This window comes from Physella acuta, unplaced genomic scaffold (genome assembly GCF_028476545.2).
Source record: "Physella acuta isolate Inbredline_101_S28 unplaced genomic scaffold, ASM2847654v3 ptg000388l, whole genome shotgun sequence".
Lineage (NCBI taxonomy): Eukaryota > Metazoa > Mollusca > Gastropoda > Physidae > Physella > Physella acuta.
The window spans coordinates 57277-81051 of record NW_026731907.1 but is presented as its reverse complement, the minus strand read 5'-3'; the positions used below and the strand labels follow the sequence as shown (position 1 = coordinate 81051).

The 23775-nt window shown below is 35.6% G+C and overlaps 4 protein-coding genes across 5 annotated transcripts; 3 read left to right on the top strand and 1 right to left on the bottom strand.

Annotated features, from left to right (window-relative positions):
• Positions 1–2040: 2040 nt before the first annotated feature.
• LOC131942117 (uncharacterized) lies at positions 2041–2737 on the top strand. The gene has a single exon (XM_059301844.1). The coding sequence runs from the start codon at positions 2091–2093 to the stop codon at positions 2475–2477; it is 387 nt and encodes a 128-aa protein (XP_059157827.1). The 5' UTR covers positions 2041–2090; the 3' UTR covers positions 2478–2737.
• Positions 2738–2978: 241 nt separating this feature from the next.
• LOC131942102 (short/branched chain specific acyl-CoA dehydrogenase, mitochondrial-like) lies at positions 2979–4646 on the top strand. The gene is given in 2 exon segments (XM_059301824.1): positions 2979–4142; positions 4145–4646. Coding segments are annotated over 2 exon segments (987 nt in total). The 5' UTR covers positions 2979–3337; the 3' UTR covers positions 4327–4646.
• Positions 4647–7458: 2812 nt separating this feature from the next.
• LOC131942105 (kelch-like protein 41) lies at positions 7459–10464 on the bottom strand. 2 transcript variants are annotated; one of them, XM_059301827.1, is made up of 2 exons: positions 10408–10464; positions 7459–8869 (listed from the first exon to the last, which is right to left on the bottom strand). In XM_059301827.1, exon 2 carries the CDS (start codon positions 8816–8818, stop codon positions 7790–7792), a length of 1029 nt encoding a protein of 342 aa, XP_059157810.1. In that variant the 5' UTR covers positions 8819–8869; positions 10408–10464; the 3' UTR covers positions 7459–7789. The 2 variants fall into 2 exon arrangements, with proteins under 2 accessions (XP_059157810.1, XP_059157811.1); XM_059301828.1 differs by having other exon boundaries at positions 10393–10450.
• Positions 10465–11285: 821 nt separating this feature from the next.
• On the top strand, positions 11286–22429 carry LOC131942104 (uncharacterized). The gene is made up of 14 exons (XM_059301826.1): positions 11286–11614; positions 11903–12010; positions 12457–12606; positions 13223–13330; positions 13567–13830; positions 14149–14347; positions 14903–15040; positions 16074–16192; positions 18849–19053; positions 19621–19767; positions 20636–20756; positions 21322–21434; positions 22057–22175; positions 22358–22429. The coding sequence occupies exons 2-14, from the start codon at positions 11952–11954 to the stop codon at positions 22359–22361; spliced, it is 1746 nt and encodes a 581-aa protein (XP_059157809.1). The 5' UTR covers positions 11286–11614; positions 11903–11951; the 3' UTR covers positions 22362–22429.
• The last annotated feature ends 1346 nt before the right edge of the window (positions 22430–23775 follow it).

Here is a 23775-nt window from a genome sequence, read left to right as displayed (position 1 = left end):
GTTTTTCTTTTTGGGTTAGCTTCCATAGCCTTTGTCCAACCAAGGCAGCAGTTGTTTGATTTTGGAGTTGTCTCTCCTTGATGAGTTGCTGTCCCCAGCTGTCTAGCCTCATCTGCCCGAGAGTTCGAACTCGAGACGTTTCGGTTTAGCAACCAAGAGCTATACAGACTTGACCACATGCAATGTAGTGACTTGTTTAAGCAAGCCTTTGCAACCATGCAAAAAACAGCGATAGCAAAAAATTTTCTCCAAGACAAAACGCAGACTTCTCAAAAGTAATGTCCTTAGCAGTGGCGTAGGCAAGGGAGGGGGGTGGGGGGGGGGGTTATAACCCCTCACATAGACCCATATATATATATATATATATATATATATATATATATATATATATATATATATATGATTGTATACATATAGAAAAATGTTTGAACCCCTCCCATGACCAATTCCTGGCTACGCCCTACTCTATGTGTTTTGGGCTCAAGCAGGAAAAGATGATGATAAATTAAGTAGCATCAAGAATAGCTTATGCTGCAAATTTACTACTCGCAATAAAAGTATTTTCTTTGAATAGTGTTTGTTTTAAAGGTTTAAAATTTTTAAAAATTTAAAATGATTAAAAATTATGTTTTTAAAATGATTCAAATTGATTTTTTTTATGTTAAGTGGATCAATACTTGATTACAAGCACAAAGCATATCCACCTCTGGTAGGTATATATGACTTAATTTGGAAAAGTTACAACTGGGCATATGTGGGGTCATCCATAAATGACGTCAAGCTTTTTTGGACAATTTTTTTCACCTCCCTACTCCCCTCCGTCACACATCGTCACAAAAAGCCAGTCCCCCCCCCCCCCCCCCACCCCCACCCTCAAAATTGAGATTGGTTTTTTCTTAAAACATTGATATTTTTCCAAAATCTTGACTGAACTCTTTCAATGTAGTGCATTTGCATCTAATCTATATTACAATTTATTAAAACAGTTTTCTAAAACGCAAAATAACGGCTAAAATTCGTCTTTGAACATTGCTTTTATTTGATAAATGCAAACGTGTAACGTCACACTATCTGACCCCCCCCATCCCCCCCTCCCTCTCATCACACACCGTCTCAAAATTACGGACCCCTCTCCCCTACGAGTGTGACGTCATTTATTTACGACCCCTTTGTGCTGAGGTCACCCCCCCCCCCCCCCCCCGGAGAAAAAAGTCTGGAAGAAATACATGAGCTCTATCTCATCTGCGCCATCGGATTGTCTGGTCAGAAGATGAACATTTTTTGTCAACATGTCGATATAGATATTTTTGTATGTTTACAATACATTCTTTTTATTCCTTGTATGAAACAGTAGGGAGGTGTAAAGAGGCGAAAACAGCTTAAATTCATTTTTTTTAACGATAACAATAAAAATATACTCAGTCTAAGAGAGTGTGAAAAATAAAACTATGTAAGGGAGACAACCTGCAAAGATTGTTGATGAAAAGTAATATGAAAATAAAAAGTTGAAAATAATCGAATAAAAATAAACATTAATGTTCTTTTATATCATTATATAAGTTTGTTTAAAAGTGGCGTTACTAATGTTTCATAAACTTAATTTTTTTGAATTTTTAGATTTATTTCTCTTACTCTAGTTTAAACTGAAAAACCGTTAATGCTGTTACATGCTTGCATTATTTAGTTGAGACAATTCAATTTTAATCAATTCTTCTTCACTACGTTCTTCACTACGTAGAAGCGGAGCATTTTCTGCTTACTTTGCTATAGATCAGGGGTCTCCAAACTACGGCCCGCGGGCCGGATGCGGCCCGCGAGGTCCTCTCATCCGGCCCGCGGAGATCATTTTGTCCACGGAAATAAACGTTTGTTGGTGATGGCTGAGGAACTTTGCCCAGAAAAATCAGACATGCCTGGAAGAAACTGGCCCCCAAAATAAAATTTGATAGTTAATGTGGCCCTCGGACTGGAAAGTTTGGAGACCCCTGCTATAGATGAAAATAAACAAACTTCCTATTTACTAATTTATTTAATATTTACATTGAACTGTAAATTCAATATTAAAAAAACAGAATTATCATTTCATAACGATGACAACAGCCACACAACAACGCAAGGAGCCAGAAGTGCTGTCACATTCCAGCTTAGCTATGTTGGCAAGAAGGGTTGGTAAAGAAAGCTTAAAAGGAGTGGAATTTGCCATGTACCTTATATACATTCCAACAACTACAATCATCAAGTGCATCGCAGACATTACAGATACACCACTCACCAACGAAGGCTCAGAACAGAATAAAATGGATGTGACGCAGAAATGTCTGTTTTTATGGAAGGAGCTGACAAAATGCACGAAGACAAATCAGAGGGTGAAAGAGCTAGAGAGAGCATTAAGAGAAATAGGTAAGGCAGATATCGCTGATATTTTACAGGAGCGACATCAAAATAGCCAGGAGTTAACTCAAGAAATTTTTGGCTAATATCTTGGAAGTCATTGTATGCAAGTAGGAAGTGATTGTTAATACTTTAAATAGTGAAGATGTTATTTTATACATAATTGAATAGTAAATAGTGTTATTACTGTAAAATGTATAAAAATTACTGCTGGATATGTTTATGTTTTAAAAAATTATGAAATAGTCGTTCAACAGTTGTAATCTATTTTATCAAAATTGCAATTAACTAGAATATACATGCAAATAATGTTAACTTCTAATAACTGTCAAACATGCATCAAGAATTGTTATAAGATTCAAATTTGACACGATTTTTAATAAAAAGACATTGTATTGACCTCAAGTTTTTTGAAAAAAAAAAATAAAAAAAAAAAAAAAAATTTGCTATAGAATAAATTTTAGCCCAAGCTTCAAATCGTCACACATCTCACTAAATGTTGACCAAGCTCAGGACATATTTTATGGAGAAAAACTGCAATTTTTTTGTGTAGGGGAGGTAGTAGATCTAGCTTGAGGTGTGATTGTGTTCAGAAATTGGCCACAGCTCTGTCTCTGTAGCAGAAAGAAACGCAACAATGTCCACGATTTGTCAGTCCTTGTTTAAAGAACTTCAACCTGGAATTAAGCTTTTAGCACATATCAAGACTATACCAAGCTCTCTCAGATCTAGCACAAGATGTTTTACACATTCTATCAGCCCATTACGAAGGGCTGTTGCTTCAGGGCATCAACTCCCTGCAGACTTACTTTCTCCAGAGGAACAGATGATGAAAGATTCAGTTGCCCAGTTAGCTATCCAGAAAATTCAAAAACATGTTTCTGAAATGGATGAAAATAGCAAAATGAAACCAGAGATTATTCAAGCATAGTTCGAAAATGGGTTAATGGGAATGGGAATTCCAGAGTATGGAGGCACGAATTCAACTTTCTTCGCTGCAACCATATTCATTGAAGAGCTCGCCAAAGTAGATCCTTCTGTCAGCGTGCTATGTGATGTCCAAAAAGCTTTAGTCAATATGCTTTTTGTTAAACTTGGTACAGAGGAGCAAAAGAAAAAATACCTTCCCCGACTGGCCAAGGATACGCTGGGCAGTTTTTGTTTATCAGAAGCTGAATCAGGGTTTGATGCCTTTGCACTCAAGACAACAGCAGTAAAAGATGGGGACAATTTTATCCTAAATGGGACAAAAGTGTGGATAACCAATGCAGAACAGGCTGGAGTGTTTCTTGTCATGGCTAATGCAGATCCAAAAAATGGCTACAAAGGCATAACTTGCTTCATTGTTGATAGAGACACTGAAGGTCTACATGTGGGGAAGAAAGAGAACAGACTTGGCCTACGCGCATCTAGCACCTGTTCAGTGATACTTGATAATGTCAAGGTCCCTTCAAGCAATATACTTGGCGAATTTGGCAAAGGCTACAAATATGCCATAAAAATGTTAAACAGTGGTAGAATAAGCATAGCAGCTCAGATGTTGGGGTTGGCACAAGGATGTTTTCACCATGCTGTCAATTATACAATGGAGAGAAAACAGTTTGGAAAACGCATTTATGATTTTCAAGGCATTCAACACCAAGTTGCTCAGGTTGCAACCCAAATAGAGATTGGTAAGGTCATGATGTGCAATGCTGCCAGACGACATCAAATGGGTTTGTCAGTTGTTAAAGAAGCAGCCATGGCTAAATATTAGCCACATTGACTACATCTAAAAGTATAGAATGGATGGGAGGAGTTGGCTTTACAAAAGATTATCCAGTTGAGAAATACTTTAGAGACTGTAAAATTGGCACAACCTATGAAGGAACCAGCAATATTCAACTGAACACAATAGCCAAATGTTTGGAGCAAGAGAAGCTATCTGGGCTTTGAATACTATACAAAAATATTCTTAAGTCAGCTATTGCCCCAACAAGAGTAATTCAATTTAATTCTACTCTCGACAATTGTTATGTAACAAACTAATGAATAATATAGTATTAGCATAAGTGATAATTATTCACTATTAACTGTATGAAAAAAAAATCTATCAATTTACTGATTCTGCAACAAAATTCATGACTAAATGCTGTGTTATAATTATTGTAACAATATTTGATTGCTTATTAATTTAGTTGTAACTGTATGAAGATTCAATTATTGATGAATTAAACTGTTATGTACAGAAGAAAATGATTGAATAAACTTAAATATGCTGAAAAAAAAATAATTGCTATAGAATATTACTATTTTAAATGTTTAAAACAAATAAATTTAAAAAAAAAACAAGTTAATTAAAAAGTCTAGTGACAATTTAAGCGCAATTTCCTTAATTAATTTTTTAGAATTAACAGACCTACGTAAAAATCCTTTCGAACCTCCGCTCATTCGCTATGGTAAAATCCTTTCGAACCTCAGCGCTTTGCTCAGTTTAAATTAAAAATATCATCCTAGGCCTACACGATGCTCAGTTTAAAAATTCTTAATTAATTTTTTGTGACCGAACGAAAGGATATTTTTTGAAAACTTTCTTCGGCAATATTGTTCTAAATTATAACAGGAATCGATTGGTAAATGTTTCAAGTCGCTAAGTGGTCTGGTTGCTGAGATATGGGCCAAAAACTGCATTTTTTCGAGGTTTTTTTGGCTTTTCCGGGAAATCCAGGAAGAAATTCCGGGGAATTTTTTGGCCTATGTTCATCCTCGGAACTTGCATAACAGAACTAGTCCTCGATATTGCTTCGTTGAGGAGGAGATACGACTTAAAGCTGCGGACACACATCCATCCAGAAATGACGAGTTAATAATCGCAATCCCCCAGTATGGAAATTGCGCTAAAAACTGTGGGAGGACTGCTATAGACATAGATGTTCGAAAGGGAAAAATGCTTGTTTTGATGTGTCTGACTGTAATCAGCATAGCTCCATATATAAGGATCAGCGCATTGGTTTTGATTTGTAGCGAGGGTGTGTTTGAATTTTAAAAAAAAAACCAATTTAACCTTTCTATTGTTGCTCATTGAATCAAAGCGGTGCTTACCAGGCATCTACCACACAGCACACAAACACACACAAACTGACGCACGAACTCATACCAGTGGCGGAACTAGAAAAAATGGGCCACCCCGCAAAAAATTTTTTTGGGCCCCCCATATATGTATATATATATATATATATATATATATATATATATATATATATATATATATATATATATATATATATATATATATATATATATATATATATATATATTTATATTTATATTTATATACATACATACATATGAGTGCATTGGTCTGTTTTGAAAATCTGTTTTCATTTATGTTTAATACTTCTAATCATTAAGTCGGTCAAAAGTATATCAATCATGAAGCTTTGTATAAGTAATGGTGTCTCGTGTTATGTTTATTTTTATGTTTTTTGTATTAATATTATTAATTTTATCTACGTTTCATTTTTATACTATACTATTCTTTAGTACTTATTTTTTTTTAAATAATAATTAAGACCAGTAATTGCTGTTTAATTTGATTATTACAAATCTATTAAAAAGAGCTTTTGAGCAACCCTATTTGACTATTTGAAAAAGGGAAATAATTTATGGAAGTGGTTTGAGCGTTTGCCTATCTTTCACACTACAGCTAATGTGTATATATTTTTTAAATATTTTTTTACACAACAGCATGTCTTAGCTACTATATAACATCACTGCTGTATTAGATCTGTTATCTGTTTGTTATTTACAAGGTTCCAGTGACGAAACTAATATATATATATATATATATATATATATATATATATATATATATATATATATATATATATATATATATATATATATATATATATATATATATATATATATATATATAACACGCTATCATTCGTGTATTTATTTGAGACGTTTGCCTTGTTTTCTAGAACAGTGGTTATTAAACGTAAACAATGTCGGCACTTTATTTCTTGGATATTAGTTGTTGGAGCGTTAGCTTGTCTACACTACCACCGATACGAGCCAGCTTAGTTGTTGAGGCGATATCTATTCGCTTCTTGTAAGGCTAAGAGCGGGAGGGGAGGCCTCAGAAAGGAACTTAAAAGGGACAACAAAGCACTGATGTGCTTTTAGCCATCAGTACCAAATTTGGGATGGTCTCAAAAAGCCGTCTTAATATCTAGCGGCCTCTCGCGCAATTGATGTTTTTTCAAAAGAATTTGCCGACAACAGCGTGTGTTTGATTGTAGGAAAAAGAATATACAAGAGCGTGGGATGGTGTCTATAGAATAAATATACTCCAACCGCAGCTACAGTATTCTTTTTTCAAAACAACCATCAGGTCAAAAAAGAAAATTAATTTTAACTATAAAAAAATGATTATGGGCGGCTGTGGGCCCCCTAAACGGCGTGGGCCCCCCCGCATTGCGGGGTCTGGCGGCACTGTAGTTCCGCCCCTGACTCATACCAAGACAAAAGTGTCATGTTACATTCTCCTACAATGCTATATTTTAAAACAATTAGAATGGGTCGGCATGGTCGAGTCAGTAAAGCTCACGTTTGCTAAATCAAAAATTCACGAGTTCGAAACCTCGGGCAGATGAGACTCGTTAGATGGGGACGGCCACTCTTCTAGGAAAGACAACTCTTGGTTGGACAAAGGGAAGCAAATCCAAAAAGAAAAGCAGAATGACAATTGGATCCCTTCCTACATTAAAATTAAGAACGAAAAATAGGAAAAACAAGAGTTGATCTGGTAGATAGTTCTTTGCAAATGATTGAGAGTTAGATCTAACTTCATAAAACTACAAGTCAAGACACATTCAAATTAGGAAATCAAGGTGTTCTCCCTTCAGCCGAACTCATTCAATATTGTGTTGGTAAATTTACTACCAATGTTTTTTTTGTGTAATGTATTTTACCTTTCACACGGCGAACAACAACCAAGAAAATTAATGTGTTGGCAAGACATTAATTTCTTTAAGAATTTAACAGCTTTTAGAAATATTTAAAAATAAGATAATAAATCAACGTTGTCAACTTTTAATTTTTACCAAATTTGATTACAAACATCGTGTTCCATATCCGGAAAATTAAATATGGTATGAAGATTTGAAATCAGACTTGTGTTATCTCCTGTTTTGTATTTATACGTCTCACGTGATGGTGTTATTTGATAAGGTACTTAGTTTTAAAATGGGTGACAGGGTGCATCAATTTGAGAACGACTGATTTACACCGACGTGTCGCCGACTCGAAGAAGCATTAAATAACATAATATCTTTAGTGAAAAACTAAAACAAATTTAAAGATTATGCTTTAAGATTTAGCCACGACTTTTTAAGGCCGTCAAGGAAAGCAGTTAAATGACGTGTGTGTACATAAGGAACATCACAACGGCGACTAATACCCCCAGAAGAAAGTAAGGTGTATCAGCCAAGACATCGCTGTCTAATTTAAGACACGCTAACCCGAAGCCATTAGTCTTAGTTGAGCTAGGAGTCAAGTGGTGTGTGCTATTTTCGTTTTCAGGGGAACCTACTCTTGAAGCCGCGAGTTTGTTGACAATAGTTATGGCGTCAATATTTTCCATGACAAATCTGTTGTTCATTAGACTTGTTAAACACGCGTTGCTAGTATTTTTAAGAGGAATTATAGCTAGGAGTTGACCCAGGTATGAACGTCGGAGTGTTGTGTTTTTATTGTCGTTTGTTGACGTTACAATCTTCCTACATCTCGCAGAATCCGTCTCTGTCAGGAACGTACTTGTCTTGCCGTTACTGTTATAGGGCACGGGTGTTAGAAAGGAGTCATCTGAACAGGTCCATTTTAGGACCAAGTCCACAACTAAATCGGCATTAAAAAACAGAATATTTTCTAACAAGTCTGAAAAATCGTCATAGGTAAGTTGCGTGAGATCATTTGATTCGGCAATTTCCGAAAAGTTCTCCGTCAATAATTCTTTCACTTTTGCTATGACGACTGCTGAATCCAACAATTTGGCTGCTTGATAGACGTCGCAGAAATTTTCCAATGTTGTATTGTTCTTGACGAATTTTTCACAGGCCGAGATTAAAAATTCGATCTGAAGTTGGTTTGACGCGTGCCACATTGCAAGCATATTCTCTTCGTTTAGGACCTTCTTCCCTTTGTATAAAACATCAAGTATGAGATCAAATATATCAGGCGAGATCCCAACTAAGGTACAGCTTGACTCGGATTTTTCTTTCATATCTGTCCGCAAGAGGGCGTTGAAGAAACCAGAGCAGGAACTTAGGATAAACTTGTGACAGTCGAACTGGAAGTCGCCAACGTTGACAGTGAAGTCGGTGAAGCTGTCCATGTTGGCTTGTAAACATTTGAAAACTTCCTTGGCCATGTGCTTGTCCATCCCGTTATGACCGGTAGAACAGAGATCCACTCGGCTGTAGTTGTGGGTTCTCTGGAAAGAGAAAGCGAAAAACACAAATCATTATTTTCTTCCCGTTTGTGCCTTAAACACGGGAACAGGGCATTACCCCCCCCCTCCAGTCAATTACCCCCGGACATTCACCCCCCCCCCCCTCCCCCAACATTATCCCCAGGAGTAATTACCTTCTGTCAATTACTCCCGTCCAGTAGGACATTACCCTCCCCGTCATAGCTTAAGGTACAGTTAGGGTTAAGGTTAGGGTCAGGTTAGGGTTAAGGTTAAGGTTAAACTAATGTCTATGGTTGGGGTTGGGTTAAGTTTTAGGCTGAGGTGAATACTTAGGTTTAGGCTTTTTCTGGAGGTTAGGATTAAGGTAATTTTTAGGTATAGAGTTAGAGTCATGATTCTTGAGCTTGGTGGTAATTGAATTTGATAATAGCTCTGGGGGTAATGTCAAGGAGGGGGGGGGATGTTCGTGGGGTAATTGACGGGGGGTTATGTCCTAGATCCCCCCCCCCCCCAAAAAAAAATAAACAAAAAAAAACCAATGGGGCAGATAAAGTAGAGTTAATGTGTTGCAATAGTACATAGTTGCTGATTTTTAAATCGAAGACTATTGTTACATGTGAAGCGGATGTGAAGTTTCCCTTTCGAACCATGCGGTGTATGAGAGCAGATATAGTAGCCCATATGTTTCTGTGACCTGGGCACATGAAAGGATAGTGCAGTCACTTGAATGCCCAGACTTCTTCACTTTCCCTAACTTGAATCTGTGCTGGGTAGACTCGACAGCCTACGGACTCAAGTCTCAGATTTGAATTCTCGAGACTTTCGGGTTAGCACATGCAGGGGCGTAGCGAGGGGGGGGGGGGGCGGGGGTGCGGACTTCGGACACCATTTAGGGGGGTGACACCAAGGCAAAAAATAGCAAAATATATAGAGAAAAACTTGAGGGGAGGGGGGTGCAAATCGATAGTTTGAGGGGTGGTGCAAATCGAAAACTTGAGGGGGGGGGGGTGGGGTGCAAATCGAAAACTTGAAAGTTTGTCCCCGGGAAGGGTTGCTACGCCTCTGGGGGGTGACACCATTAAGTGCCGCACCGGGTGACACCCGACCTCGCTACGCCACTGAGCACATGTCAATACTAATGATCATACCGTAAAATAACAACAGTCGTATGTTATAGGTCGAGAGGTCGGTCATTGCTGTGGATTGGAGGGGGGGAGGGGGTTGTTTATTTGGTAGTTTCTATAGTGAACACCAAACTCTGTTTACTGTCAACCTTTTGTCTTTTTTTATAGCATTAAAAGAACAAATGCCGTATGCCATAATAGGTCGATAGGTCATTGCTATGGATTAGTGAAAAGGGGGGGGGGAGGTTGTATGTATATTTGTTAGTTTCTATAGTGAACACCGAACGCTGTTTACTGTCAACCTTTTGTCTTTGTTATAGCATTACCAAACGATTTCTGTGTGTGGTGGTGATATGTTTCGGCTAGACTTTTATAATATAGAACTCAAAAGACAAATACATATAGGCTACATTTAATTACCCTAGTTTATCCTACCTTATTAGTGGTAGCGGCTTGTGAAAACAAACACGTTCAACTCATATTGCACAACACTGAACGATGCGGCTTTGGGAATCCCTGATGTAACTGTAAGGAAATGTGAAGACAATTTTTTTTTTTTAAAAAGGAACTTGAAAATATTTTCTATACATTTTATTTAAACAGTACATGAAAATCGCATCAAAGGTAACCAACCCGGAAACAAAAAGAGTGCCCCGTTCCCCACAAAAGAATCCTCAATTGGGCAGATGAAGTAGAGTTCAAATGTTTCTTGACCTCGACATACGAAGGGAGCTGAACGGACCCAGGGAAGCTCTACTGACCAGAGTTTCTTCCAGTCTACCGCCCCCACCCCCCGAACGAAATAAAATTTATATAGAAAGCTTATACTTTTACCAGTATCCACCCCACCCCCCGGAAAATGTTGTCCACCCCCCTCCCCACCAAAAATATCAAGTGCCCCCCCCCCCCCCCCCCCCCGAAAAAAAAAGTCTGTAAGAAACACTGATACTGATACTGACTCTGACCTGGATTTGATTTGGAACTCGAGACTTTTCGGGTTAGCAGCTGTATAGAATTTATATACAAAATAAATACTTCAACCAGCGTTCGAAACACTCGGAAATTTAGTCCCCCTACGTGTAGAATAGATCTAGATCTAGATCTAGAATCTAGATGTTATTGTTAGAGTGCACAGCGAAATCATATTTTATGAATTATAATAATAAACTAATGATAATTTAATTTTTAGGCGAATGCGTGTTTAAAAAGTGTGACGTAGTTCCTCTTTTCCGTATCAACATGTAAACAATATGGCTGAACTCGAATGCATATTTTTGTTCAATGGCACAGGCATTATTTAAACCTCAGTCATCTGTTTTAAAATGTGTCATCTTAATACATTGGACTAAAAATAAACACAAAAATCAACCTAAATTCTTTACGCATACTGTTTTAACTAAATAATATTTGGCTTTCAGCTAAGACTCGTTAAGTTAAAGTTAGTGAAAGTTCAAAGTTGTGAAAGTGTGTTGTTTGATGGTTGCTGGACTTACAAAATTGAAAGTGAAGATACGATTTCTTTACATGACAAAAGAAAATGGGAAACGGTTAATGCAGAACGAAGAAGTGTGTTCATCATACAATTAGATTTAATTTTACCAACAAGTCCAATGTTCAATGTATTAATTTAATGAGCAGTAAGGTATGCATTCACCCCTTTGGTGTTCCCTGTTCAATCAATTATTAATTTATTATTATATATTATTATTTAGGCCTATAGGCTACAAGCCTATTTATTTTATTATTAAATCTTAAAAATGAATTAAGTTAATTATCTTGAGGATTTTATGGAAAATTACACCTCATAGAATTTTTTTTATCCATGTACTTGATTGTTATCCATGTACTTGAATAGACTGTTGTGTTACTGTCCTTGCACAAAATCAATATTATACTAATATATTTCCTAATTTCTAAATAAAATACATAGAAACAACACCATTTTTGGACATAAGTCAATTTTATAGCTAAAGACAAAGATGACTGGTTATGTAGAAGAACTTCAAAAAGAATCATTTTGGAAAGAACATCAAGATTCGTAAGTTGTTTTTTTTTCATGGCCCCTTGAACCTTCTGCAATTTTTTTGCTCCCATGTTTGAGTCTGGTCTTAATGTTGTCAATTTTGGTTATTACTTTGGCAAAAGAGCTTAATAAAATACGATTTTAAATGGTGTTTGCTGTTTGGTAACTAACTAACTAGTATTGTTATTCATTACCGTTATATTAATGTTTTTTTACGTTCATAAATAATAAACTTTAACAAAACTTTGTTCCTTTGATTCTTCATTCTTGCAAGTTGACTGAAAGAAAGTAGAATGTTTCATATTATTATTATATTTATTTAATTTATTTGGGCAAATTGTTATTTATTTAACATGTTTCTTAATGTATTGCCTAATTTATATTTTCTCTTATTAATATTTTTAAAGCAAAAATGCCTTTTGGATTTGAATTGTATTATACATATATTTTCTCTTGTCAAGGCTGGTAAAGATCCGCCAGGATTTGGTCTCAAGAAAAAAATCTCGTCCAAAATTTACTCCAGTAGGAGGTATAAGGAAGCAAACACAGAAAAAGTCAACTCATCCTCCTTACGGAAAATACCGTAGAACTCCGTCTCCTTACCTTCCAAAGTAATTTGTTATTAAGTGGAAATTGTTGGATTTATTTTGTGTTATTGAGATGTGCATTAATTATTAACGAGCCGGCCCGCGGCGTATCATACGCCGCTATTTAGTTGTTGTTTTTTCTACTTTTCAGTAATTCATAATTTGTGAATTCGACAGTACCAACGCGGACACTGAAAATATTTCTTTAAAACACTATAAGTAGCTCGTTAAGGACCATAACCCCCCCCCCCCCCCCCTTCCTCCCCCCCCCACGTTTAAAATCGTTTCAAACTAAATTATCTGCCCCTAATAGCCATCACTAAACCCAACTCCACGAAGGTAAACATAGCGTGAACCACAGCTCACTAAGATCATGTAGGGGTGGGGATGTTAGGGAGCACGCTTGCAGCTTGTTTTCTAACGGCTCGAAGAAGAGAATTATATATATAGATAATAATAAATCAGCAATAATATTTTATTAAACTTAAATTGTTAATTTTACTGTTTGTATTATCTGTAGAAAAAAAATACTGTTTAATTAAATTGGCAAAAAAACTATTATTTGTTTTACTTCTTATTTCATGTTGTTGTTTTTTTTTTTTTTCATTGATTTAAGCTATTTGCTTTCTCTCTTTGATAGATTAAGTCCTGAGCCTGCTAAGGCAACTAAAGTTCCTGTAAATGGTGTTTATAAAAGCAAATTTGAAAAGATTCCTCCCGTTAGGGCAAAAAATGCTTTTCTGCCCAAGTAAGCTTGTTTAATGTGATAAAATTTAATTTTAATGACCAAAGCTTTCTTGTTAAATTATATGTTACACTAAGAAAAGGAAACTAGAACTTATAAGATTTTTAACCTAAAACGACAAAACAATTACTACACATATTACTATTTAATATTCAGGTTAACATTTATATTTGCATAAACAAAAATATATTTATCATGCGTGAGTTCATGTTAATTTTGTGTAACATCTGTATCCACAGAACACCAGATTATGACAGCTGGGGTGAAGAAAGCAGCAATGATGATGACTACCTAGATGACGATGATGACGAGGAAGAAAAAATAGAACCAGTTAGGAAAAAGCACAGGCATAGGAACTCTGTATCAAAGAGATACAAACCTCAGCCTTACAAACCTCAGCCGTATCCCCCAAACATGTATCTCCATCCGCAAGTTATATATGGAGCACCTTACTCATTGTACTACCCCCCTCCACCTGCTGGGGCAAGAAAAAATAAGAATAAGTAAGTTTTATTTTTAATTCTTTCTTACTTTTATAGTAAGATTGTCAGGGGTTTTTGAGAATTTGAAATTGCTTGAATTCTAAAAGGAAATATGTTAGGCCTTATGAATCTATGACCCAAATTAAAGTTTTTGTATTGTTCATTATATTTTTGTAGACCTATTTCAAGCACTATTAAGATTTATTTAAACGCTTTATAAAAAAAGTAAACAAACTGGTTTATTCATATCTGTATGCTAATTGAAATGCTGCATGTTCTGAAATGATATTTTATTTTTACATTAATGGTTAGTTTTTCTAAAATCACCAATACTTTCAGTGCCCAATTTTCTAAAAGTACCTCACAAAAGTACCCAAGAAAGGTCTCTCGCTCCGGCATACCTGTGCGGAAAAAGAAAATGATCTCACCTGTTCACCATTCAGTACCTGTGTACCCTGCGGCGTACCCCATGGTGCCAACAGTCATGTTCCAGCAGGATCTGGAGGAAACAGAAGAAACGGAGGAGGAAGATGAAAATGTGAGTCCTGTGTCCAGTATATTTATCAGGCCATGTGGGCTATGGCTACAATATATGAATGTTATGAAGTGTTCATAATCTAACAATGAAAAGACAGCTGTACATTCATTGCTTCACCCCTTTAGTTTTTACTTTAGTGTAATGTTTTGTAATGTGTAGTAGTTTTGGACTTATTGTCTGTGTGAATAAAAAATTAAGGATTTTCATTATATTTTTCACAAACTTAACACAAGACTTATTTTATTTCTCAATAATAGTAACTTTTCTATTTATTTTTTTTTTAAAGGCATAAGATTTTTATTATCTATTATTTTAAACTGCCTTAGAATTATTTTAAAAGTTTAAAAAAATGTCTACATTTCTCTGAGACACTGAATCATTTAACTCAATCAGCCTTTACTTTCCCTAACATGAGTTAGGTACCCGTCAGAGTTGGATTTACTTAGGGACGTTCTACTGACTTGAACCCAGATTGAAATGTACCACCCTCTGAAAATGCTTCATGTGTTGCATAGTACATTTAACACATTTTTTTTATTGTTGTCATGTCACCAGATGAAGTTAGCTCTGGCCCATTGGAAGAACCATCCTCTGTTTGCCAGTGATTTCTGCAACTGGTTCATTGATGACTGTCTGAATACAGATCTGTTGCCTGATTTTCTCATTGATATTCTTCATGAAATTAAATATATGGTAGGTCAAAGTTTCACCTTGCCCATGAAGTTAAATGGATGGCTGGTCACAATTAGATATCTCTCGTGAAAATAAATAAATAGTAAGTAAAGTACTCTTTCAAGCCTTGCGGTCCTTTTGGAGCAGGTGAAGTAGAGTTCACCTGTTTCTGTGACTTTGGCATCAGAGTTTCTTCCAGACATCTATTCGGGGGCCCTGACCCCCTGAAGAAAGTCTACCACCCTCAGAGCGAATTAAATTTATATAGAAATTGAAGAAAATATATATAGTTTTAACAATGTCCGTGACTCCCCTACCCCCCCATCCACCGGAGAAAAAAGTCTGGAAGAAACACTGTTCAGCACTATGCATAGCCACCTTTACTTTGCCTACCTTAAGTCTAGAAACCATCAGAGCAGGGTGGACTTAGGGACTTATATACTCAAGCCGGGACTTTTTTGATGAGCATTCAATGCTCTACCATACCAACACGCTGTCACTAAATTAAGTCATTGGTTGGGAAACATTTTTCATTACAAATGAGCTGCTTTTGACGGCTATCACATATCTGCTGTTGGTTGCCTATCTTTTATGTAAATAATGCACGGTTGGTCAAAAATATTTTCTTGTATATAATAAGAGCCACTAATGACTGCATTTTTTTCATCCAGAGGCAAAACGACCCTTCCCTGCACCCGGGGACAAACTTTCGATTTGCAACCCCCCCCCCTCCCCCCTCAAACTTTCAATTTGTTTTTCCAACCCATCAACCCATTTTGGCACTCCCCTAAGGTCGGCGCCCGGGGACATATGTCGTCCTCACCCACCCCCCCCCCCCTCGCTACGCCTCTGTTTTCATCCTGTAGAAAGTAATATTGGACCAACTTAAGTTAAATTAGTTTGACTAAGTTATGCATTTATAAGTTGAAAATTTGAAGTGCTTGTTAATTGTTATCTAAAAATATATTGTCTTGTGTTGATTTTCCCAGAAAAGTATAAAACATGAAATGGATATTAGTTTTGTATTTGCATTTGATTCCTTTTTTTTTTTCAGCCTTATGACCACCCATTGTTTTTGCCATCCATCTACACATGTGAGGATATACTGTCTGACCATGTGGCTGAAATGGCTCTTGAAATTGTCAGGGAAACTGCTTCAGAGTTAGCGAATGAGTAGGTTGATTTGATTCCATGTTAAACTTTAAAAAACATAGCCCTACTGTTAAACTCAACAAATGAGTAGTTGACTAGATTCCATAATAAACTTTACTTTAAAAAATGCAATTCTAATAAAATTCAACAAATGAAAAGGATGTCTTGATTTCATATAAAACTTTACACTAAAAACATTTTGACCACACTCAATTCGTTTATTGGAATATCATTATCTACATAGCCACAGTAAAATTAAAATTGTCTATGATTTTTAAAAACTATTTCTAAAATTAAGATGGTCAAGTCTTGTTTATTTTGAAAAAGTCAAATGTTATTTTTATTAAGGCTTAAAAACTCATGCCCAGGCCTTATGTGTTAGCAATAAAGATATTCATTGAAGTATAAAAACACCTAGTTTTTACTTTCTCGTATATACGAAGTATAGAGAAAGTCTTGTAATCGTGCACAAAAATCACATTAAATTTGGACAGTTTTCACCGTTTTACTCCACAGTCCTTCATCACATCTGGGATATAGAAGACTTATTTTAATCGGGCAAAAATTATAAACTCAGATATATAAAAATTTTGGTGTTTTATGCGTAATGGAGTTGGAAAAACTGGATTATCCAATTCTGTCCGTGTGTGTGTCCGTGTGTAAACACGATAACTTGAGTACCGTTACAGCTAGGTTGATGAAATTTCATATATAAGTATTTTATCAAAATCGTAGATCCGTATTAACTTTTGAGCGATTTCCGATAACCGGAAGTGGTACTTTTTCTACTTTGAATTTTTCAAAAGCCTATAACTTGAGTTCTATTTCAGATAGATAAATGAAATTTGATATGTAAGTAGAAGATCTAATTCTCTACCTTCTGTCAAATTTTGAGTAATTTCCGTTTATCGGAAGTACTTATTTACGCTACTTCCGATTTCTCAAAAACGCATGTAAATTTATAAAGTACTAATAATATTGCGCACTATTATGCACATCTTTATTTAGCGTTCACTTGGTGTGCATTTCTTTTTTCTACGAGATTATATTCTATTTTTAGTGTTATATTAGAATATTCGAGAAAGTTTAGGGGAGATCACTCCCGGTTTATTCTTATAGCTATGAAGTCAGATATTAACATTAATTTGATCATATAGTTTTTGGGGTTAAACTGTTAGGTTTCTATACAATTAATAGTTAGAACAATACACCTTTCTGTTGATGTCAGGTTCATATTCTAGGTTTGAATTAATTAGACTAAGGATTAAGGTAGAAATTCTAACCATAAAAATCAGCCCCTGGTATGGCCTGCTAACATGTTAATTAGTTCTTAAATCATTTTGTTTTATACCAGTAAGTGCAAGAGTACTTTCAACTTCTTCCCTGGCAACAACAATCCCACACTGAAACATATCTTTTTAACTCGTTCAATATACCCTACACCAGCATTAATGCGCACCAATTTGCCTTTTTTTAAAAAATGTTCCCTTTGAAACCTGAAGGTCTATAGGGCAAGTGAAGTAGATTTACTTGTTTCTGTGAACTCTGCATATGAAGAGATAGTGTGGTCAGCACTATGCCCAACCGCCTTTACTTACCCTAACATAAGTTAGGTACCCATCAGAGTTGGGTGGACTCAGGGGCGGTCTACTGACTTGAACCCGGATTTGAACTCGAGACTTACGGGTTAGCAGTCCAGCTCTCTACAGCTAGACCACTCCGTCCCACAACCAATTTGCCTAATCAAACATATATCAGAACATTCATATTGTAAACTAAATGAATCTGCTGACGTTAAAGAATTTCCTTTCAGCTACATTGATGAGAAGCTCCTTCAATCTGCTGACATTAAACAATATCCTTTCAGCTACATTGATGAGAAGCTCCTTCAATCTGCTGACATTAAACAATATCCTTTCAGCTACATTGATGAGAAGCTCCTTCAATCTGCTGACATTAAACAATATCCTTTCAGCTACATTGATGAGAAGCTCCTTCAATCTGCTGACATTAAACAATATCCTTTCAGCTACATTGATGAGAAGCTCCTTCAATCTGCTGACATTAAAGAATTTCCTTTCAGCTACATTGATGAGAAGCTCCTTCAATCTGCTGACTTTAAAGAATTTCCTTTCAGCTACATTGATGAGAAGCTCCTTCAATCTGCTGACATTAAAGAATTTCCTTTCAGCTACATTGATGAGAAGCTCCTTCAATCTGCTGACATTAAAGAATTTCCTTTCAGCTACATTGATGAGAAGCTCCTTCAATCTGCTGACATTAAAGAATTTCCTTTCAGCTACATTGATGAGAAGCTCCTTCAATCTGCTGACATTAAAGAATTTCCTTTCAGCTACATTGATGAGAAGCTCCTTCAATCTGCTGACATTAAAGAATTTCCTTTCAGCTACATTGATGAGAAGCTCCTTCAATCTGCTGACATTAAAGAATTTCCTTTCAGCTACATTGATGAGAAGCTCCTTCAATCTGCTGACATTAAAGAATTTCCTTTCAGCTACATTGATGAGAAGCTCCTTCAATCTGCTGACATTAAAGAATTTCCTTTCAGCTACATTGATGAGAAGCTCCTTCAATCTGCTGACATTAAAGAATTTCCTTTCAGCTACATTGATGAGAAGCTCCTTCAATCTGCTGACATTAAAGAATTTCCTTTCAGCTACATTGATGAGAAGCTCCTACAGGAAGATCCCCTGGAGAAGTTTCTCTCTGACCTCATAGAAGATGCTGTGAGGATGGGGGCCAGGGACATCGTCAGGTCCTCTGTCATAGAGATAGCGGAGGATTACGTGCAGACGGAGTTCTCAACGGGCGTCATAAATAGTTTACTTCATGACCATATGATGGAGATAGGGCCAGAGCTGGTGAGATTTTTTTTTTAGAATTTTTAAAATCCTTTTTTATTGTGAGCCTGGTGCTATTTTTCTTGGGTTTATGATGCACTTTTATTTTGGACTAGAGATATTCTTCCTGTGAGCTTAATATTTTCTGTGGGCCTTAGATACTCTTTTAGTATAGGCGTAAAACTCTATTTTCTTTGGGCTTTATATACTCTTTTTAAGTGTATGCTTAAAATATTTTCTTTGAGCATAAGATACTCTTTTAGTATAGGCTTAAAACACTATTTTCTATAGGTCTTAGATACTCTTTCGTGTTGACCTAATATTGCCTTTTATTATGAGTCCAAGATAATTTTACAGATGGCCTAAGAATATACTATTTTATGTGAAATTTAGACGCTATTTTTGTAGGTCTAATAAACTCATTTATGAAGACACTGAGTTACTTTGCTACTGGTTTGACCTTGAAAAAAAGTCATTTAAATAATAAGAATGAAAATTAAATACAATTTAACATTTTTTATAAAAGCTACAATAGTAATTGATTCATTATAAAAGCCACTTAATTCTGATATTTGATATTTTTATTAGCTTGAAGAGTTGACTTTTGACATAATTGCCGAGGACTTCATTGACTCTGAGGTCATCAGTTCAGAGGTGAAAGAAGAAGCTGAAGTTATCGCAAGAGAAACAATACAGTACTATGATGATAAAGTCTTGAGGAGGGAATTCAAAGAAGTGAGTGGGGTTTTGTTTTATCTTGTTCTTTAAATATCTCATACAATTTTATACTTAGAAACACCATAAAAATTTACGAGGTGTTTTACATTAGACAGCTATGGAGCGATAAGTTAATTGATAGGCGGAAAGTCAACCATTTGCCCTGTCAATATCCCCTCTCGCTGATCACCCCTCTAGAACAGTGGTTCTCAACCTTTATGGAGGTGCCAAAACCCCACCAGTTTCATATGCATATTCACAGAACCCTTAATAGTTCTATCATCTGCACTGACAAAATCAACATGAAAAATATGAGTCGTGTGTGTGTCTTGACCTTTGCCGAACCCTGAGACTGACTCACCAAACCTCTGGGGTTTGATCAAACCCAGGTTAAGAACCACTGCTATAGAAGAAGAATTAATTACCCTTATATATCAAACCCCCTCCCCTGCCTAAAATTCTGCCTTATGTAATAATCTGCCTGACTGTCACAAATTGAGCCTAATCCTAACCTTTAATGTAAACCTAATTAAAAAGTAATATAATTTGGATAAGGTTATACTTATAGTTAGGGTTAGATTAAGTGCTAGGCTTAAAAAATGTTCTAGAGGGAATAAGCTCTTCACCAACTACAATTTTTTACATTCTGTAGAATGGTAGGAAACATGATTTGTTTCATACTCTGTCAACCCATTGAATCATTCAATAGAATGCCAAGTATCTCACTTTATTGATAATATGCATAAGTATTAGTCTTAGAGGTGCAGTAATGACTTAGATCAGCTTTCATTAAACAACTAATCTATCACTAGCTTGACCTCCTTGAGGATGTTGTAGCTTTGCTAAGTTCAGTTGGTTGATGTTGTTTTTTTGTTTGTTTTCACAGGTCAGCACCCACGCTAGAGAGAAGCTGACGGACACAGTTATCATGGAATATCTCTTAAAGATGATGTCACAGCACGGTCATCTGTGGGCTGAAACTGACCACCACAACAAATTTTTAGATGGTGTGCATGTTTTCTCATATGGGTAGCACATAAATAGGAGCGTACAGTACTATCTGGAGAAGTCAAAACACATTATAAATCACATTAGTTAATAATATAGGGTACCAGAGGTAGAAATAAACCCAAAGCTTATACGTTTTGTGATTATCCTTTCAGACCTCATGGTCAGTAGGGCAAATGAAGATAAGTTAATCTGTTTTTGTGATCATGGCATAGAAAGTGAAAATAGGGTCAATACTTCCTTCTCTAACATGAGTCAGGTAATCATCAGAGCTGGGTGGATTCAGAGACTATTAAGTCTCAAGTCTGTTGATCCGAACTTGAGACCCTCTGGTTAGCAATCAAGCGCTCTACTGTCCAGCAATTTTTTGGGATATTTTTTTATTATGCTCTTCTAAAATGTTACGCAATTTTTTGGGATTGTTTTTATTATGCTCTGTAAAATTGTTCCACAATTATTTGGGATAGTTTTTAATATGCTTTTAATTGCTCCACATAGAATGGGTCAGCACCATTTAACTTTTTTGTGATAGTTTTCAATAAAATTTACTAAATTGTTCCATAGATATGATCTTCAACACCAGCCTAGCACAGATTTTCAATGTCCACAAACAAAGGGAAAAAACTCTGCAGTGCAAGCCTTTACAGAAACTTCATGAAAAAGTGGTTTCTGATGTTGTGAGTAACACTTTTATCAAAAAGGTTAATAGTTATCAAATAAACATGTAGAAAGGTTGAATACAGGCATTATTACTATAATAGCAAGGTTGACGAAGAGTATTATTTCAATGTAGAGGGCAGATGAAGCTCCAAATAGAAATTTTCATTGTGCAATTTTTCTCAATCAGTCTTACTAATGTTTTTGCTACCAGTAATAGTTTAACGTCATGGCATGAAGGAAAGGATGAAATGGAGAAATAGAAACAATTTTTTTTTAAAAGCAAAGCATTAATAGGCCTTTTAGACGAATATTCCTGGGGTCCCACTAGGATTTTTGCCGGTCTGTTCAGTCCAGCCCTGACTGGAGACAGCAACCCATCTAAGAGAGAGAACTCCAAAATCAAACAACTTCTACCTTGCAGATTGTCCTGGCGTGGACAAAGACTTTGGAAGCAGCAAGCTATTTGGCGCCTAACATGTTGACACATATAACTTTGTTGAATGAAATTCCCTTCAATATTATAATGAATGGTCACTCCTGTTAAGAAGTAGCAGAGTGATCAGTGTTGTATCTAATTTCTATTTTCCTGCAAAACAATACATTAATAAATATTGCATTTAAATTCCATCATCCAAACAGGCATTAGATGTTTTCCTCCAACACTTGACTCTTGCTCTCGATGAGGACCTGGCAGATGTAGATGAATATGAAAGAGGAGTTACAGATAGCACTAGTCACCCATTTCCTTTATCTGTCAGGTACTAGGAGAATATTTCTCGTTACATTATTTTTATATTCATCAAAGAAATAATTACATTTAAATACATTTTTTAAAATGTTATGCTTCTAAAACTGCTTGTTTATCTAGCATACACATTTTTGTTACAGTTTTTTTAAAAGTATCTTTTAAAGGCAAAGCTTTATTGTTTATGTATTCCAGGTGACCTCATAAAAAGTGAAGCGAGCAAGCCAAATGAATACCTTTTGCTAAATACAGATTCCAACTTACTTTAATTTTTAAAAATGGCCTTAAATCACAATTGTGTAACTCAAAGAACACAGTTTTGCTTACAATATATGCACTTGTAATTATTTAAAATATAAAAATTGCTATTTGGATAATGTCTTATAACAAGTTTTAAATAAAACTTCAATGAAGTCTAGATATCTTATGCTTGTGTAAACACAAATTTGTTCTTTTAGTTAATCTATTTCTGCATGTAAATATATTACCTACTGACTTATTGTATATTTCTTTGCACAATAATTTAAATACTACTTTTTTGTATATTTAAAATAGAAATAAATTTAAATTTAAAACAAAATCAGTTCTTGTCATTTGCTTTTAATAAGCCTAAGATTGATGTTTCAAAATATATCGAATATCATACAAAAGTATTTAGTTGGGTTTCTTGAATATTACTTTTCAGTTGTAACCCTTATTTATTAATTATAGTTCAGAGTTATATTTAGTGTTCACCAAATGAGCTATACTTATAGGAAAATACCAAATAACATCACAGTGTGATAAAATAGTTGTTTTACTGATTTCCTCAAGAAATTAGTTTGTTTCTGCTTATTTCAGTTGAAACTCAATATATACACTAATTTTTTTGTTAACATATTAAAGAGGTTTAAAATTTTCTTAGGATATTTTGAAATTATGTAAAGTGATAATCATCATTATAATCATTTCTTTAAGGGATGGAGTGGTCTAGCGAGCTGGACTGCTAACCCGTAAGTCTTGAGTTCGAATCCGGGTTCAAGTCAGTAGACCGTCCCTGAGTCCACCCAACTCTGATGGGTACCTAACTGACGTTAGGGAAAGTAAATGCGGCTGGGCATAGTGCTGACCACACTATCTCTTCATATGCCGAGGTCACAGAAACAAGTGAACTCTACTTCACTTGCCCCTTAGACCGTCAGGTTTGAAAGGGAAACTTTACTTTACTTTATAATCATTTCTTTAGTTCTCAAGGGTTGTTTGTCACAATTGTGACCCATTTCTTATGCAGCGATTTCATTTAAAGTTTACAGATATATTCATGTCTGAAGACAACACATGAGTATCTAATTTTTAATCTATAATGATTTAACTTAGTAATTAAAAATGAGTAAATTTCCTAATGAAAGGGGAGATAACAAGATTAATCTCCCACTATTGACCACACACATACAGTGGCATAGTGAGGTCGGGTGCGGCACTTAATGGTGGACAAACTTTCAAATTTTCGATTTGCACCCCCCCCCTCAAATTTTCGATTTTCACCCCCCTCAAACTATCGATTTGCACCCCCCCTCTATATATTTTGCTATTTTTTGCCTTGGTGTCACCCCCCCTAAATGGTGTCACCCGGT